The sequence below is a fragment of the Lepidothrix coronata genome, unplaced genomic scaffold, assembly GCF_001604755.1.
Source record: "Lepidothrix coronata isolate B3197 unplaced genomic scaffold, Lepidothrix_coronata-1.0 Scaffold157, whole genome shotgun sequence".
Lineage (NCBI taxonomy): Eukaryota > Metazoa > Chordata > Aves > Passeriformes > Pipridae > Lepidothrix > Lepidothrix coronata.
Genome location: NW_016690337.1, coordinates 983960 through 1003555, shown reverse-complemented (window position 1 = coordinate 1003555; position 19596 = coordinate 983960). Strand labels below are relative to the sequence as shown.

Genomic DNA, 19596 nt, shown 5'->3' with positions numbered 1-19596 from the left:
GGAAGAAAAGTGGTCTCCTTGCATTAAAATCATAAAAGTTAAAAAAAATTCAGAAAACTTGCTTTTAAAGGAAGGTAAGTATATGAATATTTTTTTTGTCACTACATTTTCAATTCAACATTATTGTAATTAGATTAAAATCCACCATATGAAAAGATTTCAAATGCGATTGTAAAAACAGCTTTTCATGAAAATGTCTGGCTTTTGTTAAAATTATTGATGGGATGCCATTAAAGCTTATCTAGGGAGAAACATCACAAAAGTTTAAAGAGGAAAATTTATTTTATTGTGCTTTGTTGTATAAAGTATTGATAAAAAAAATCTTTAAACATATTAAGAGGAAAAAGAAAATGGAAAGCTACGAGTTCTGTGTTGTTTCAATTTCTTCATTCATGCAATGCATAAAAAATAAGTTCTAGAACAAAACAAACAAACTGCACGTGCAATAATGTTCCTTACATATTAACAGAGCAGAATGAAGCATTTTAGCTAAAATTTGCATGCATATGATTTTGACTTGCATGAATTTTAATTAAAAGATGAACTGAAATATTTGTCATTTGTTGAATATCTTGATTAAGGAAAACATTTAAGGATGTGTGGATTTTTAATCTGAAATGTGTACTACAGATCTCTTGCAGAGGTATGGCCCATGCTTAACAAACTTGCTGAATTGGAGCCCAGGAATTCTTTTGTACCACATAGTAATTGCTGCTGTGTGGGAGGGAGCAGCTGGATTCTCTTCAGCCTCAGGCTGCAGGATAAAATCCTAAATTATCCACACTAGCCTTTTCACTTAAAAGTTTTCATCTATCTAAAACAGTAAGAAGTAGAAATTTAAAGTGATTTGACTCTTTAATAGGTACTGCTTTAACAAGAGCAGGAATTAAAGTGGGCAGAGAAGTTTCAGAACCACCCACTTATTTTCATATCATTTGTCCTATGATATTCAAGAACCTGCAGCATTCCCACAGAAGGCTCTCACTGAACATCAACATTAAGTAACAAATAATGACTGCATTGTTCTGTTATATTCCAATAGAAATCGTTAGATGCTTCTCCAATTAACCACTTAAAAAAAAAATTAAAAAAAAAAATCAGTTAAAAAAATATGAATCAATGCCTGCTATAGGAGTTGTCATTTAATGAACCTCTAGTGATACGTGTGGAGTCCAAAAGAACACCACAATACCAGGAGAACAGCTGTTACCAGGGTTTAAGCAAAATTAGAAAGAAAGGAGCTTAAAAGTGGAATAACTCACATACCTAAAAGCCTCAATGATATATGCACTGGCTGGTAGGCTTCCAGGGGTCCCTGGCTGCCAGGACAGGGTGACACTGTTCTTAGTAACATCAGTGACCTGAGGTTTGGATGGTGGCCCAGGGAGGTCATTTATATCATAATTTTTACTGACTGTTGCTCCACCGGATTCTGTGAAGGGCAAATGCAAACCAGTTATTTTTTATCCTTGGTTATATAATTTGATCAAAGTAGAAGATTAAAAGGAAAAAACATGGCAAACGTCTGCAAAAATCATCATAATGAATATTCTTAATCTGTAAAGAACTAAGTCAAAAATTGCACATGTTTTTGGATGAAGAGTTATCGTTCTTTAAGTACATACTGAAAGAAAAAAATGCAAAATTCAAAAGGTTATATATAAATATTTTTATAAAAAATCAAGAACAACAAAACCAAACAAAACCTACCAGCTTTACTGAAGTTTGCATAAAATACCCGAAACTTAGTTTCTAGAAAGCTGAGAAAGTTTCTGTATCCAAATCAACTCCAGTACTCACAGAGAGCACTTTGGACTTTGAAATGCCTCTGTGTAGGCATAATAGTTTTCTTGGCCAAGTAAATTATTGGATAAATCCACAGTTTATTAATACTCCTGTTTAGAAGAGTTATAGCTTCCCTCTGTCACTGGATACAAACATAATAACTGTTTCTATGTTAATGAGCATTTAAAGATAATAGGAATGATATACAAGGTGTGTGAAAGAACAGAACCTGGTCATCCAAAACTCCTCCATGTCAATCCCAGAAGTTCTAGAACGGGTTATTTGACTCAGACTGCTGTGGTATGGTCCACACTTTCATTGTGTGCCAGCTGCAACAGCCCTGGACATCACTTACCTGTCACCTCCAGCACAGCACTCCAAGAGGTCTCCCCACTGGAACTTGTAGCCACGCAAGTGTAAGTCCCAGTATCAGACAGCTGGACATAAAAGGGGCATAAGGGCAGTTTTAACAACCTTTTAGAATCAGCTGAGTTTACTCTAATTTTCTTTTTCTAAATGTTTCTTGGTAAGAAGGACTTAGCCTACATTTTACATCAGGCTAGAGGGCACCAGATATTTTCCAACAATCATTTAATGGTGGCTTACTTTTAGAGAACTATAATAAGATTACTTGCTTCTAATACTTTACTAATTCTAATTTTCATATTGTTAATGGTACCAGTACTGTAAATTCTACAGAATGGATGTTTTTGACAGTGCCAGTCCTTGTATTGGTTACAACAATTGCACGTGAAATCAGGTAACAATATAACGACAATTAACCTCTTAGAGGGCAAAATCTCACCATTCATTACCCCATGATGAGCAAGAGGTACAGGTTCCAGTGCCAAGGAAGGATGTTACATCATCTTAGACTTTTATGACAGATGAAGTCATTTCTATACAGGCCACCACAAAAGCAAATACTGTTGATGCTTAACAATGGTTCTCTCTACACAGACAGTCCACCAAGCAATTTTCAAATAGCAAGATTAAATTAGATCCTACACCATACTTACCTTTCTTCTGTTTCACATGGGATTTTATTTCAGGCTTGCAAGGCCCTTTGGTGGCAAAAAAAAAGTGCACTGGTATAAAACTATTGTGTTTCCCTTGTCAGTTCAAATATTTTAAATTTATTTGGGGAAACTGTTTTGAATTTGATTGTCAATATTAATCTCATCACTGTATGAACTGTTCTACTAGAAAATTTGCCAGGTGTTTTCCTATTCCCTATTTAAATTTAAAATAAAGATTTCTGAGTCAGGAACTAGTGAAGACCACAGAGATGGATGGGAAACAGTAACTTTACAAAGCACAAAACATACAGAGAAGCTCTCCTACCACTATGCATAAAGCATGGTAATCTGGAGGTGGAAGCAGAAGAGGGACAGTGCTGACTCTAGTGATAAAGAAGAAGAATTCACCCTCAGATGACTTGATGGAAATAGAAATGCATCCAAAAAGCTTTATTGGACTTTAAGGAATTGTAATGGGTTTTCTGTTAAATGCAGATGGCACTATAGCATATGTGCTTATACTTCACTCTTCAAGAAGAATGTGAAGGCAAATAAGCAAGATATTCTTTAGATTACTTGTTGATATATAATTTAATTGATTTTTACCTTGGTCATGTTTGAATTTTGTTGGTATTTTCTTCAGATACACTGAGACTGCAGTGTACCATTCTTAGGGGAGGAAGCAACTTAAGAGGAGGAATTCTTAGGGGAGGAAGGAGGCTCAACTGCCTGAAGGAGCCTAACTCGCATTTCAGGAGATTTTTTTTCTCAGTGAAACACAAGCAACAGTGAAACCCCTCTGACAATGCCTCAGACACTCAAAATATAGTGGTGCTACTGATGAAATGAGAAAGACTCTTGAAAGGAGAGATTTTCCAGAGGAGAGGGCCTTATAGCATTCTGAAGCAGTGTTTTATTTTGCTTCCTCTGAGCTTTTATTAAATATATTATTCTTCATTACATGATAATGGGGAATATTTCTCAAGGCTATGGTTCTCAACTTCATTTGTGTGCTACTGTGACAGATGGTGTATGGCATACTCAATGAAGTATGTGGTGTACACGACAGAGTAACTTGCAGAAGACAAACTCAACATATAAAGCAAGCTGGAGATACACTGCTTCTTGCAAGTTATGGCAAATTATCTGACTTCCAGACTGTGGATGGATTAGATACAGACATAATGTGTTGATAATTCAATTATTTATACTTCTTTTTTTGTGCCATGGAAAAAAACAATGGGGAAAGCGAATGGAAAAATGTTTGCTATTCAGTAAAATAAACAGTTTTGTTCCTTAATTAACGCAGGTGCCCAAACCTGCTGTGGTAGATTCTGTGGAGCAGAAGGGAGATTTCCATAAGTGTTGAGCTGTCTGAACAGGTACTGAGTGAGCGACATAGGTGAGTTTTCAGTTATTTTCCTCAGAGCAACTGGAAAGATTGGTTCACCAGAAAAATCTCTGTGTTCATACTTATCACTGTGGCCCATGTGACTGCTGCAGGCTCATGAATAATTTAATTGTGATGTAACAGAAGGAGCTACATAGCAGAAAATGACCAGCTAAAAAGGGACCTTAAAGATCATCTCTTTCCAAGCCCTCTGCCATGGGCAGGGACATCATCCACTAAACCAAAGCTGATCAAAGTCCCATCCAACCTGGCCTTGAACACTTTCAGGGATGGGGAATCCATGACTTCTCTGGGAAACCTGCTCCACCCTCACAGTAAAGAATACCTTCCTGATATCTAATCTAAATCTACCCTCATCCAGAAGGCTGAGGACATGTGGGTGACAAATACTAACTTATTTGAACTTGGATATTTTAAGTGTACTCGGACGTTTTCATGGCCATTTTTTGCTTAGGAAGTGGTGCTAGTCATTGCTCAGGTAAGCCTGAGAGAAAAGTTAAACATTCCACTCTTAAATCCATCTTTAATTCACAAAAAATCGCAAGGGACAGGAGAAATCTGCGGTTTATGGTCCTGTGTAGTTTTTGTTCTTGATTTTGAATGCACTGCTACAGAGGGGTTTATAAAAAATGCCTTTCTGAACCTCTAAGGAAAATTGGTTAGTAGTGAATGAGCCACTTAAGGATCAATAAAAGCCTCATGTCTCTCAAAACCACACTCACTACTAATACTGTTTTCTTCTCCCCTTGCAAGCTATTTTTTTTCCCTTTAGTTTACAGACTTTGGGCCTCTGACAGCGAAATTAATGCGCCGGCACGATTCAGAACCAATTTCATTGTTTGCATAGCTGCATGCAGACAGGTATCCCAGGAGCTTCTGCCTCATGGACACTCCACAGAAGCCCATCATCAGTGCCTGGAAGTTTGTTTGAAATCACTAAGCCTCCACCTTTAATTGCTGCTTTCTAACACTACTGGGGAATCTTGACTATTCAAGCGCACTCTTTAATCCAGCTCTACAGGAAAAATGCATTAACCTTCATGGCCTAAACCTGCCTTCAGCCTAGGGAGGAAGGATAAATTGTTTACTCAAGGAAAGCTAGCATAAATTTTTTAATAAATTCCATTTTGTTCCAAGAAAGTTCACAATTCATCTACGATCACTGATGAGAAGGTATCAGAAAACAAAACTGCTCTTCATGTCTTGTCATCAGTAGCTAAGTTTATTGACTTTTTTTGGATGGAAAAGCCAAGTGCAGAAATTTCTGCTGATGAAATTAAGTCATTTCTGAAATTGTCTTTAAGTTCTTGACAAATAAGGACATTTAACTTACTATTTTTCCATGTGCACGCTTGTCCAAATACACACAAACAACTAACATGTGTTTATCTTTGAACAGGGAAAAATTAAAAGCCAAAAAAATAGATTAGTGATGCAATATTTATCAACCACATGGGACGTTATGCTATTTGGAATATTATAATATCGTGTGTTAAAATGTAAATGTTACAATAGGTATTTATTTTGAACAGAAATTCCGCTGCATATGACTTCATGTACTAGTTGTCTTTTGCCATTTGCAGCCTGGTGGAATACTTCCAGCAAGCATAACATTGGAATAAATCATCCAGTTCAGGACTGACAAGACTTATTGATGGAGAAAGTGTGTGGTTAAACTCTGGTGAACTCTAGATCATGTGCTACCACTACAGGTCCTTGGAAAATTATGATCAGGTGTTGCCAAGGAACTGCTCTAAGTTTAAACAGAGAGGCCAATGGCTTCATGGTAAGACTAACTGAAAAGACAGGAAGGACTGTCCTTTTATATTTATATCCATATCCAACTCATGTGTTTTCCTGAAACATACATAAGATTTTAAACATCAGTTCTATTTTTTAGGGAATTCTCATTGAAATATCTGATACTGAGTATCTACTACTACTCTTCTCTTTTTTCCCCCCCTTCCCTACACAGTGTCAAAGAACGAAACAGGACATGGACTTGGAGAGAATTGCAGGGCAAAAAAGACGAGTTAACCTTGAGGACAAGGGGGAGGCAGCAGAGCTGCTCCAGGCAAACAGTGACAGGGCAGAACCAGCCGTGTAGAACCTGTCACGCCTGCTTGGTCACTGTCACTCACCCGCAGCGCTTTGATTTGAAGCGTCCCCTGGTCCTGTATGGACGTCCGAGGGTCTCGACCCAGGAAGGTGAATCCTTCTTTCAACCAGCTGATGACAGGGAGGGGGTCACCGGTGGCCTTGCACTTCAGCAGAGCTGTGCCATCCACTGCCAGTGTCTGGTTGATGGGTCCCTGGAGGATGATGGGTGGAGGCCTATCTGTCAAGACTAAACAGCGACACCCACACCTTTAAAGATCCTCTGCTCCAGTGAGCCCTGTTCCTTCACACAGCACCAGTTCTAAGAGACTGGTTTAAGGTAGCATCCAAGAGGTTAAAGACATTGTTTTTGGAAGACCCGTACATGTTAACAATTAGCTAGCATATTTGAAAAGTATTTTTGTAAGGATTTTATTTCACCATTGCGAGACAACACCTAGACATGTAAATTTCTGTCAGCAAAGATCATCAGACTCATTTGGTTAACACAGGATGAAAATTAAGACCTTGATTCGGAAAAGAATTGAAGTGCATCACTTATTTCTTCCAATTTAGGAAAGCACTTAAAGCACACATTTGATGTCACATCAAAATGTGCTTAATTGCTTACCTAATTTATGGCCTAGAAGAGAAAATCTGTTAAGAGTTCAAAGTGAAAAACTAACACTATTATAGCGTGGGTACCAACCACATCCCCAGTCCTGCTCAATTTGCAAGTTTTCATCTGCAAAAATACCTCACAGTAATACAAAACATCTTCACAATCTGAGTGATCTAAATGACTTTACCACTCTTGCCAGTGGAGAAAAGCTCAAACTCAATCACACCATTTAAAAGCTTACTTATCAAATCATTTCATCACCTTTTAAAGCCATGAACTCTCTTAATTTTTTCCCCTGATAATTTACATTTGCATGCTTGAAACACTGCTTAAAGGACTCCGCAACCAGTGAGTGTGTGGCTCTGTATAAACCTCATTCCATGACCAGTGGGACACCCTGAAGATGAGGTAAAATGCTCATGTTCACTTTTCTTGAAAGATCATTTTTGATAAATTATTCTGCTGTTGAATTTATCCTCTGAGCCATCTGTTAAGCAGCAAAATATAACTTTTTGTTTCTAAAGAATGTGTTTATACAAAACAAATGTGAAATACTTGAATATAAACAAGGCTTTGACTGTTGCATAAAATCAGTATAACAGAACTGAGTATTCATTTTTATATATTTACCTGCCACATTGCTACTGTTTTAAATCTTTGAACAACTGAACAATTATGTGATTGGTATTAAATATTGTAACAGGTAGGATTATCTTCTAAAGCAGTGTAAGTTAGTCTCCCTCTGCTGATGTCAATTGAGTTTGAACCATTTATTCTAGCTGAAAATCTGTTTATCACAGTCCATAGACAACATTTGACTCTGACAAAGAAGTGAAAAGAAATTATTACAAAGCAATAAGGTTTCTGTTGTATTTGAGCTGTTTGAGATGCAAAGGTCCCTCTGGGATCCAAAGTGCTTTCATTACACTATTTAATAAATAAAAAATATTAGGGACATGTTGGTGGTACATTTTATAACTAAAATAATTGTTTCTGAAATTTGAATGCTGCAAAAATACAACCACCCTCTTTTGTTAACGAGATTCACAAAGGACAGAATCATTAGTATTATCAGAATCACACCTTGCAGTGTGAGTTCATCACATTTATTGAAATTGAAACTGAAAATAGAAGCCAATAAAGACTATTTATTAACACCAGAATGTGAAAGTTATTTTGGAAATTCTGAAATATCACCCACTGAACTCAGAGATAGGACAGCAAACACTATGTTACAAGAACAGAGAAAATGTAATGCATTTTCACCTTAATATGAAATTTTTTATCTCATTACGGTTCCTTATAACTACACAGTGCAGCCATTTGGTGAGATACAAACTGATCTCATCTCCTGTGTACTATAAGGATACCTGCAGCACAAGTATATTCAAATGAAAACTTAACTGCAAGTTATCCTTTAGATTTAATGTAAAACAAGACATCCAAGTATTTTAGGCAGCTAAAATTTAAGGAAAAATTACTATTTAAGTTGCTAACTATTCTATCGCAGTTATTTGCTTCACCTAATTGTTTTTCATATGTGTAGCAATGTAGGTATTTTCAAAACCTACTGCATTACAGATATTGTTCTTTGGCACGTAATTAGTTTTTTTACAGCACAAATGAGGAGCTCATAATCCTTTAAATAGCTCTGATCAATAGTGTAATTGAAAGTCTCCTGGCCAGAAGGAATCTTCATTTTCAAGGGTGTCATGGGTGAAAGACCACTACAGGTTTCCATGACACTAAGGCTAAAGGTTAAATGAACACTTAGGGTTTCCACTGATCTGTAAATGACTGTATTGTCTTCACAACTAGGACTTGTAAATCTTCTATAAAACCTCCGTGGGTGCTTGTGTTCCTACCTCATTAGTAAGGATCCAAAACTTGCTTAGAGGTTTAAAAACATATATCATGAACATTCTGAAGAACAGAGAGATAATGAAAAATATCCATAAAGTGGTGTGGTGTTTGTTAGTTGCTTTTAAAATATTTTAATTTATTATTTTTTTTTCACTTACAAGAAACTTTTACATCCATTCTGCAGAAACACTGTCTGTGGCTAGAAATATGTTTGCATCGTAAATCAGAGGTTGATTTCAAAATTAATTTAATTTAAAAAATGGATTTGAAACTATTTGCCAGTATCCATATATTCTTATATTCTGGTAACTGAAAAATTAAAATATTTCTTTTGTGATAAAGTGCATCTTAAAATTGCAACAGATTATAGGAAAAGAACAAATTATACTTGTTAATTAACAGTTTATTCACTAAAAATGCAATTTTGGTCAACTGAAATCATGTTTAACTTCGAGTGGAATGTGGTCAAATTACAACAGGAAATTAAAATAAGAGAATGACAAAATGAAGTCTTTACTTTTTCACTTCCAAAATCAAAATTTCAAAAACTTTCTTGGTGAATTAATGGGGAAAATCAGACATAAGTCATGATGAACACTAGTGTGATAGGGCAGGGCTAGGGTTAGGTTGGAAAAGCAGAGACCAAACCTTCTGTCTTTTTTTGCAGAAGAGCTTCACAGGAGGCTGTGACATTGTTCTGAATCTATCCTGTCTGAGACTGTCACACTTGCTACAAAATATTTAGTATACATTTGATCAGGGCTAAGAATCATGGCGGCCAGATTTGCAGGCAAGTAAACTGTGAGTAGAGGATTTAAGAGAGAGATATCCCAGAGTATTCAATAGATCTATAATAAAAAAAAAATTGCAAAGGAGTTTGGGCAAAAAGCCTCAAGTGTCTGTCCCAAATCAGTGGAGAGTGGGCTGTTGAGGTATGCTGCCAACTCCTCCTCTTACTTTTTTTAGTCTATTCTGAATTATCCTTATAGATCCAGCCTTTTGCTTTATTGAAAATCCCAGAAACACAATGTTTTAAATTAATTTAGTATCCTAAACCGGTTCATTCTTATGTTGTCAGAAAAATGCACGCTGTGAGGCTAATCTTTTCCTTCCACCCCAATACTCACCCTAAACAGCAACTGCTGGGTAAACTGGACAAAGCATGATCCTACAGCTGCACATGCACTGGCCAAAATTTTTATTAATAAGTGTTAAAGATTACTAACTAAGGAGAAATTCAGATCTTTTCCAAAATATTCTGTGCATGATGGATAAATTTATGTAACTAAATACTAATTATAAACTATTCATTTTATGCTGAGCACAGACATAGATGGAAGCATTTGGTTTATTTCCAGGATCTGTCATTTTAAGATTGTGAGCTGTATATTCACTTCTTGAGTTTGAAAGGATTGCTAAGATTGTTCAATTTTTAAAATGATTTTGCTTTTCCAGATGTGCATTAGACAGTGAATTACATGATAGCCTTTCAAGAAAATACAAGATTTGAATTTCAAATACACCGAAGGCTCTTAGCACAGTCCATAATCAGCAAAATTATCACTCAACTCAGCACATTTCATCACAGCTAGTAATCTCTTCTCATGTGAACACTTGAGTTAAAAATATTTCCAGTAAAGACTTGTAAGTGCAAAAATGTTAACAACTGAAACACTGCTATATATGGTATAATTAAGCACTTGTTTTTCTGCACATGACATGTTTTCATTCTGTATTGGAACTTCAATTGGATCTAAATTACTCTGGATCAAACAAAAATGTGTTCAAAATGAAAAAGATGGCTCGCCACTATTATTAAATCATTAACCAAACAGAAAAATTCTGGGCTATGAAGTAAAACTGAAATCACCAGCCAAAAACTAGAACACTAATGCTTAAGTATATAGCTAACATGCACAGTGTTTATCTTTTATTATATTTTTAAAACCATTAAGTTAGATTTCCCTACTGATAAAAATCATTAGCTTCCTTAACTTCTGCTCAGCATCAACCAAAATAGATTATTTCGACATTTATGGGTAACTTCCTAACTAAAAGCAATTAAAAAAATATCTGTGATCTAATGGTAGATTTATTTATATAATCTCAGTTCCACAATGTTGTTTTGGCACTTTTCTTCTGACCTCACCTGCCCTTTGACTCGGGGATGAAATGGTATTTCTATAAAGCAATTTTGTATTTTTTTCATAATGATCATGCTGCTGACAGCGGGTTCTGGAAAGCATTTGAAGAACGCAGGCCTTGCACTCTCTGAGCAGCAGAGCCTCCAGCTAATGCTTTCTCCAGCAATGTGAAATGCACACTGCCTTTAATCAGAATTAGCTGGAGGTGAGTTTGCATTTTAGCAGGGACGCTTTCCTCTAATAAACCAACGAAAATTCCAAAGAGATCAATTGGGATTTATTTTTTTTTTCCCTGCACAAGAAATGGACCACAGGCCTTGCCTGTCAAAAGGAAGAATTTCTCACCACTCGTGTCCTTGAACCTGATTTGATCCACTCAGCGCCTGTTGCTGTAAATCTGTGCAGCATCAGCAGGTGCAACCATTAACAGCTCAATGTCCTCTCAGCCAATGTTTGTGTGTTCTATTTATTCCAATCACAGTCATGGCCCTGAGTCAGGCAGCACTGTGGACAGATATTACAAAATACTGCCTTTCCATTAATTTTAAACGACCTTTTAATCTACATTTAAATTTGAATTGAATGAAAAGGCACCATTTTCTCTCAGACCATGAGAGAAAGGACTTAAAGGGATCGCAGAGAAAAGCCAAGCCTTTAGTGTCCAGAAACGACAGAAAAGAAATGTGCTTGAAGAGATGAGAGGATAAGGCAGAAATTATCTTCCCTTGTCATAAAAATATAGGCAGCTTTTGGAAAACAAAGAAAAGGCATCAAATTAATGCTCAAACCTCTATAACATGAGCCTGAACCTCTCTACCTGTCACTTGTGATGAATATGCTCTTGTGAAAAGGCAGATTATTCAAAATTAGACATCTTTTCAAACTTTCATGGTGCAGGCAGGTCTCTAAGGGAACAGTAAAAGTAGACCTCTGCATATAACAACAGTTTTAATGGCAAAAATTCATCAAAGTCTGTCAGGAGATATTTAATGTGTCAGTTAAGATAAGGAATAATGATGCCGGGGAATGCCACAATCTCCTGGTATAAGAGGAATTCTACTGTTTTCCTCACTAACATTAAAGGATGCAAACTGCCTTCTATCCACAAGAGGATGAAGAGGGATATCAACAGGACTCCTGACATATGAAAAGGATTCATGTTTGGAGACGGAGTAAGGTAAACTTCAAGGCAGGATAAATTTCAAACCCAAAAAATTTGAAATGGAAAGCATCAAGACAGATGCTTTTCCTTTCCTGAAAACTCTTCTCTAACTTCTCATTTTCATGGCTTTTTTCACACTTAACCATACAAGGAAATTCTTAGAACACAGCTCTGAGGTAGGTGCCTCATTCACAGAGTGACTGAAGGGCTACATGTAGCTATTCCAAACCAACAGTACTCCACTACATTCAAACAACTGCCTTGGTTTAATTGAGCTGAGGACACATTCCCAAACTAGCTGTGTAAGATGGTAGTGAAGACTGCTGGGAATCAGGACTAATTTTTTTTTGCACCCCAATTCACTGCTTTAATCATAAACCTATTCGTTCTCCACAATGTTTTCTTGCAGTCATGTCTCAGCTCTAGCAAACCAAGCAGCTTCCTTTCTCACCAACCTTATTTTAAGCTTGTTTTTCCCTTCTTTTCATTGTTAAGGAACCTTCAGAAAGCAAGCAAAAGGCAAAATAGGCCTTGATGCCTTTTTGACTCCACAGACAAGTGCACGGAGATCCTTTTCCATTTTATTTCCTATAGAAAACTGTCCGCTTCCTTGTATGAATTACGTGATCTCACACGCCTTTATTTACACTGCTTTTAAAATACTTTTGACAGGAAAAAAAACAAAAACCAATGGGAATTTCTAATAGCTCACCATCAGTAACCTCCAGCTGAGCCTTTGCTAAAATGCTTCCAGCAACCGTCAGTGCCTGACAGATGTAGTATCCTGCATCCGAGCGCTGGATGTTGGTAATGGTGAGGTCTCCGGTCGGTGACACCGAGTATCTGCTGTTGGGCTGGAGAGGCTGGTTTGGGAAGAGTAGGTTCTGCAAAGACAATTCATCAAACATCAGTTCAAAACACTAAAGCACCACTTTTCCCTCAGCTAGAGAGGCGACGATTTTTCCCTTAAAAGTACTATAAATAAACTAGAAGGAAAAGGAAGGCTTTATGAACACATAGAGCTGGCTTTCCCTGCCTTGGGCAACTTGCAGTTTAAATTAGAAACAGCTTTTTGACAGCACACAGTGCTGTGTTCTGGGGGTGTAGGCGAGGAGACATTTTCCAACAATCACACTAGAGTGATTTATATTTGTGACACATTCATCTTCTTTCTGAATGTAATTGTAATAATATACTTAGTTTGGCTATCAAACCAGGAGGACATAACACTACAGTAAACATTGGAAAACTAGCAGAAAAAATTGACTCCTGGAGACTTGAGGGAGCATAGCACTATTGTCTGGCTGTTAATATGTCCCGGGCAAAGGAGAAAGTAAGAGTAGGGCACTGAAGTAAAGCTGGGAGGAAGATATGATCAGGTCATAAAGTAGGAGAAGCTGGCAGAGCATGAGAGCTCAAAGGAGAAGTAAAAAGAAATTAAAACTGAGATATACCAAAGGAGAAATGCATCATGGAGCCTTGAGGGTGAAGAGAAAGGGTATTAATCTGATGTAGAAATCATCAGAGAGAAAGAATAATTTCATGTAGGATAAGACATCAGTTAGCAAAAAACAGGGAGATTAGCTTTTGCCTTTGGGCTGGATTGGAGAAAAGAGAGATGTCAATAATAATAGCTGGAATGGCTGTAGTAGTCATTGCATATGATGAAGGACTGAATGAATCAATACTGAAAAGGTTTTAGTAGTGAGGGTTGTGTTTTCAAGGAAAAAGTTATACCATCTGGCACAGCTCTTGTGAATATATAGGAACAGGAAAAGGAAAGCAATGCGAAGGGAAAGGTCAGCAGCATTGCCCAATGAGGCAGAAAGGAGAACAGCTTAAACAATAATTAAACAAAGGTAATTCCAGTAAAATAGGATCTGGCTTTTATGTCAGCTCAACAAGCCTCTATGAAAAATACAGTTGTTTGCAGCAGGAATACCCCAAAACACTTAACATGCTGTGATAAGTTTTCAGTCATTACTGCAGCTCTGTATAGCTCTGCTGTGCTTTCTAATGATGATTCCCTACTAACTTGTAAGCTTGTCTGTATGGGCTAAAAATGGAATCTAAAAGTGTAGAATAGGGTATTAAGTGAATTTTCTGCAGACCTTAATGGTTTACAAAAAAGGATTTGGAACTGATAAGCAACAAACTGCTTAAGAAACAATTAAGAATTCAAATAAGAAACAAATTCTGCTTTTACATGAAACTCATGCCTTTATCTCTATGGTTTTGGCAGTAAAAGGAAAGTGATATGCTTTAAATAAGATCCGACGCTCTAAGTATCCTTATAATTGTATTAACCTACAAGGATACTTGTCACCCTAGGCTTTTCCCTTGCCTTGTTTCAATGGCAATGTTCAAGAAATTTATAACAGCAGATTTTTTCCTCAAAAATCAATATGCACTCAGTAAACATGTCAGATCCAATAGGAAAAAAGTGTTAAAATTCTGAAGCAATTTCAGGCTATGGGACTGAGTGGGTCTCAAATAATTGCCTTGTTTTCTGAACTGCCTTGAAACTTTCAGAATCACTTCTGCTTGGCACAGATACCTACTGAATAAGGGTATTATGAAAACTTCACTAAATTTTATGAGAAAGTGGAGAATTTTGGCATGGCTGATCTTGACTCCAATTATCACTCATTATGTAAAGTGTATAAATAAACACAACGTAAAAGACAGTGCAAGGATCAAGCTCCTAATTCTTAAGAGAAAAATAATCCAGAATCCTCTTTATCACTGCATTAGGCAGAGGAGACCACTCTTCTTTTTGTCTTCAGCATGGGCCTCTCTGTTCTGGAAGGTAACATGTTCCAGTAAATATTCCACACATCAGGAGGAGTTCACCAGTCTCACGACTCCTCTCTTCAAAGACCAGATAACTGTGAACTATAACTTGTCCTAAATTACAGTAAAACTTCTTTTTAAAATGCTTTTTATAATTTCACTATTTTAGTTAGCTGTTGGGTTGCTCATCTGGACACAGATGCTGGGTTGTGAAAAGTGGGACCGAAGACATGCCCGATAAAGTACCACTGAATTTATCTCAAGGAAGAATTTAATCCACAGAGTCTGAAGATTACACACTCTTCCCTCATGCATTTCATTGATGGGTGGCTGTTGGGCTCTGGGAAAAGGCCACCAAGTACAAAGGGCCAGCTGTTTATGCACAGCCTGGCACAAAAAATCACTCAGGAGGGAACAGCTCCCCTCCCTTCCAGCTGGTTGTGCTCAAAAACACAGGATCGAGAAATGGAGTCTCAATGAAAAATGCCCTACAATTACTGGAGTGGGATAACACGACTACATAACATTATTTCAAACACTAAAAGTGGAGCTGCAAACAGTTCCCCAAGTAAAAGCAGAAGCAAGCACTGTAGAGACAAGAAACAATTTATAGCTGGGCATGCAAAGGTGAAAAGTCACGTAATTTGGCAAAAACACCACCCTCCATTTGTATGATGATATACAGTGGGTGGAAACTCACCTCCCTTATGGCATCTCACTGCAAAATCTGGCAAGTTATATAGTGAGAGGGTAACCCTAACCTGTGTTATTTCACTGATGATCAATCGAGATTAGCAGGAGGCTGTTGTAAATCACACTGAGCTGTGTTTGAAGGTTTGATTATAAACCATGTAGGTATCAATTTTTATGTTGCATTTATTTGCCAAAAAAGACTATTCTAACCCTCGGGGATCTGTTTCTCGATATGGTAATTAATTTTCCAGGTTTGTAATTAAGCAGCTTCAACATGGTACAATCAGTAGGTAATAACATTCAATTAAAGACACAAGATGCATTTTCACCTTAAAATGTTTTTACCCTTGAAGTGATAGAAATGGAAGAGGATAAAATAGAGTATTAACACTTTTCAATTACGCTAAATGACTTTAATCCTGCAAATGATGTCCTACTTTAATTAGAAGCTCTTCTCTTTATTACAGCATGATGGATGTCCACTTTATTAGATTCAAGTGTGATACTATAAGCTCACTTTACATAAACATTACCATGTTATTAAAATGCTCTACAAGGAAGGGTTTTGAAATGTCTGCTAGCACATCACTACTTCCTACTTTAATTTCAACATACTATTCTACTTTCCCCTTGGAACAATTGCCACCTTAGTCAGACTCACAATACTTTGCTTTTCCAGGGTGTGTGATCCATGGAGGCTAAATCTAAGTTTCTCCAAATATTACACTGAGAGATACACATTGAAGGATAAGCTTACGCTCAGACAAGCTTATTTTCATAAAGCAATAGTGTTGTATCTTTGTAAGCCACAAAGACAGCAGAGCACAAAATGCTGTCAGCCTGGTCCTGTCATTCTGGAATAGCTTTCTGATCTCGTGAGAAGGTGAAAGAGAAGCAGGTGGGGCAGAGCAGGAGATCTGTGGTTCAGCTCTTATCTCACATTTTAACTGAGCTTGTGCACACAGTGCCTCCAGATCTGACAAAAGGCACATCTGCACTGCACAGCACAGTGTGGATACGTGAGTTAACTCACATGGGGGAAAGTAGCACAAGGGTCTGAAGAGACCAACCTGCCAAAAGAGAAGGGTATATTGCATAGATACACAGACGGGTGTACCCATGACAGGGTTCATCAGGGAGTTGCAGAAGGCACTGTCCTTGGGCATTCATTTGGCCCTTTTAATCTTTTTTCAGGTGCAAAAGAGAATACAGCACGTAGGTTTTGCAGTGTTCAAATTTAACATACTAACATGAACAGCACACTCAAAGTGAGGAGGCCTGACTTCTGCTGTAACAACATGCCAATGCAGCAACAGCAGTAAAGAAATGTTACGATGTGACATTCAAACACTAAGTTGTAGAAGCCAGTGCTGGCTGATGGCAACGCCCATTGCCACATCACAAATTCTGCACATCACAAATCAAAAAAGATGGGGGAAATATTTCCAAAACCAGATCTGGAAATTTCCCGGGACAATTTTACTCAAGAAAGCACCTGCGTGTTCAAAACCTATATCTGTATGCTCTAGGAGAATAAGCCAATGCAAATCAGCTTGCGAGATACACATCTGCCTGATCACGTCTAGACAGGTTGTGAACTGTAATTACTGACTCTGATTAGTAAAAAATTGAGTCATACCTTTTTTTATCTACTGTGCTTGTCTCACCCACCTGTTTGTTGGGGGGTTCAGAATGAAAAGCCTTTACTGTTGCTTTCTGTACATCTGCACAGCACCTAGCCCAAGTTTCAACGACTTGAATGGCCTTTGTATTCTTCATAATATCAATATTTAAAAGAAAAAGGCAGTAAAAATTTCAGTACAGAATAGTGATGGTTTAAAAAGACAAATTCCTGTGAAAGATTAAGAGAATCTGTAAAAGGTAATATAAAAAATTTTCCTTAAAATTTCACAGTATAACTATTAAAAAGGCTTGAAAGACTTATAGGGTGCTTACAGCTTACCTGACTTCCCTCTTTTTGCCAGAAAACAGCTGGCTGGGGATTTCCTTTAGTTTCACAAGGAAAAGTCACTGTTCGACCTTGGGCTACAATCTGGTCTCGTGGTCTCACTACAAACTGTGGAGGAGCTACAATGTAAGAAAAAACATAATGTAAGTTTAGCATATTTTGCAAGGGAGAGACAGGGAATACTGAAGGAAAGAGACAACATTATGGAGATTTGTTTTATGTCAGAGGACATGACACCAGAAACATTAATTAGTATAGACAGAATTAATATATAAACAAACAACAACAGCGACAGAAAGAGCAGCAATATATGTACGTGACATCCCCAGTTATTAAAAAAAAAAAAATAAAAAAGGAAATAAACATTACAACCATACATGCTAGAGTCAATTCTGATGACAATAAATGCTAAGGAGCACAGTCAGAGGTTTATGTTTCTGGCTCTGGATGTATTCTACCTTTGGTCTGGAAAGGTACCTGCACTCTCATAGCCTCTTAGGCTTCACAGAGCTATCATGTATTGCAAGTATGAATTAGGATGAACAGACTGTCTTTCTCAGTCTAGCCTTCTAGACTTTTTAAAATGATTGAGAAAGGAAAGGGAGGTCTGGATGACAGCAGAAGAACAGAAGTTCAAGAGCTCTCTCAGTTCACTTAGAGGCAGTGTGGTCAAGAATGGAGTGGGAAGGAGGAGTTGCAGTAAAAAGAATGGTTGATAAAACAACACAAACTTGGGAAATCCAGATTTCGGCTTGTTTAAAGATTAGAAGGAAGCAAAAGTTGAAGAGTTAGTGGGCAGAAGTGAGTGGTGAACGAGAAGGAATAGGTATTCCAAGAGATCAGGAAGAAACAAGGAAAAGAAAAAAGGAGACTGGGTTCAAAGCGAGAAAGAAGAACCAGGACTGGCTATGTTTTCAAGTAGCTGGCATTAACAGTGTTCAGACATACGGGACCAGGAGGCACAGTCAGAAGTGAACAATTTCTAAGAGAGAGGAGTAGTTTGACTTGTACTGGAAGGTACTGACGGAGAATAGAGAGTCAGTACTTGGTGGGAATGAGAAGGTAGAGAAAAGGTGTTAATGTGTAGAAAGAAAGTGAGGAAGAAGCAGTATCAGAGCATTTGAAAGAGAAAACGACATCAGTGACTATGTTGAGAATGATGTAGTAGTAAAGCAAATGGCTTTTCTATGAGTGATATGAAAACCCTCCAGTCTTGGTTCATCACTGAAACTGGATCTGTACCATTTTACATGTCTTAAAAATGCAAGCAGTGTCTCCAGATATTCTTATCAAAAGACTAGCTAACTTTTGGGGCAGGCTGAGGAAGGGGACAAAACAGTAAAAAAAAATCAAAAAAAAAAAAACAAACAAAAAACATTTTCTTCTATTACATTATTGGTTTTGTGGTTGTGCAGAGGGATGGCTTAGGAACACTAAGCTTTTAGGTAAACAGAATTTAAGTGTTTTAGAAAACCGTATTTTCACCATTATAATTACAAACTATTTAATTAGGCACGAAGAGCAATCAAGACCCAGCTTCCGATTACACCTGCTGACAGCACAGACACAAATCTGCTAACTGCATAGAAATGCAGGCAGACCTGATTTCTTTTGAAACACACTTTGCAGTGATCTCCTGAGGTACTTCCCGAGGCTTTACAGATCAGCAGGAGTCTAAAGAGCATCAGTTGAATAATGTTGGTATAACGCACTCTTTAAAACAAGAACTGCAAAGCTCTTTATAAACATGAACCACCATAAATTTAAAAGGTAGAGGGTATTTCTTCTGCCTCACACTCCTAAACTCAGGTTTTGGCTTTCTGGAAAGAAGTGTCCACCTCTTCCTCCACCTCAGCAGCTGTTAAATCATCTAAACAGGCAGGGACAAAGGCCTTAGTGCCCTGCTGCTGCCTGTTTATAGCCATATGTTTTGAGGTTTCTATAAGGTGTGTCTATACATACTCTAGGAAGTGAACTCGCTATTCTACTCTTAAAGTGCTGAGCTGCAGCGAGTTACTTGTTTTTCCCTCACCTGGTT

General features: G+C 37.4%; 1 protein-coding gene across 12 annotated transcripts in view; it reads right to left on the bottom strand.

The window, feature by feature from the left end:
• Positions 1 to 19596, bottom strand: part of ROBO2 (roundabout guidance receptor 2) — an 891080-nt gene that overhangs the window by 89998 nt on the left and 781486 nt on the right. For all 12 annotated transcript variants that reach the window (XM_017829032.1, XM_017829038.1, XM_017829041.1 and 9 more), the window contains 5 exons: positions 17553 to 17677; positions 12816 to 12987; positions 6357 to 6562; positions 2141 to 2222; positions 1267 to 1432 (listed from right to left, as the gene is read on the bottom strand). In XM_017829032.1, coding sequence (XP_017684521.1) covers positions 1267 to 1432; positions 2141 to 2222; positions 6357 to 6562; positions 12816 to 12987; positions 17553 to 17677 — 751 coding nt within the window. The remainder of the gene's footprint in view (positions 1 to 1266; positions 1433 to 2140; positions 2223 to 6356; positions 6563 to 12815; positions 12988 to 17552; positions 17678 to 19596) is intronic.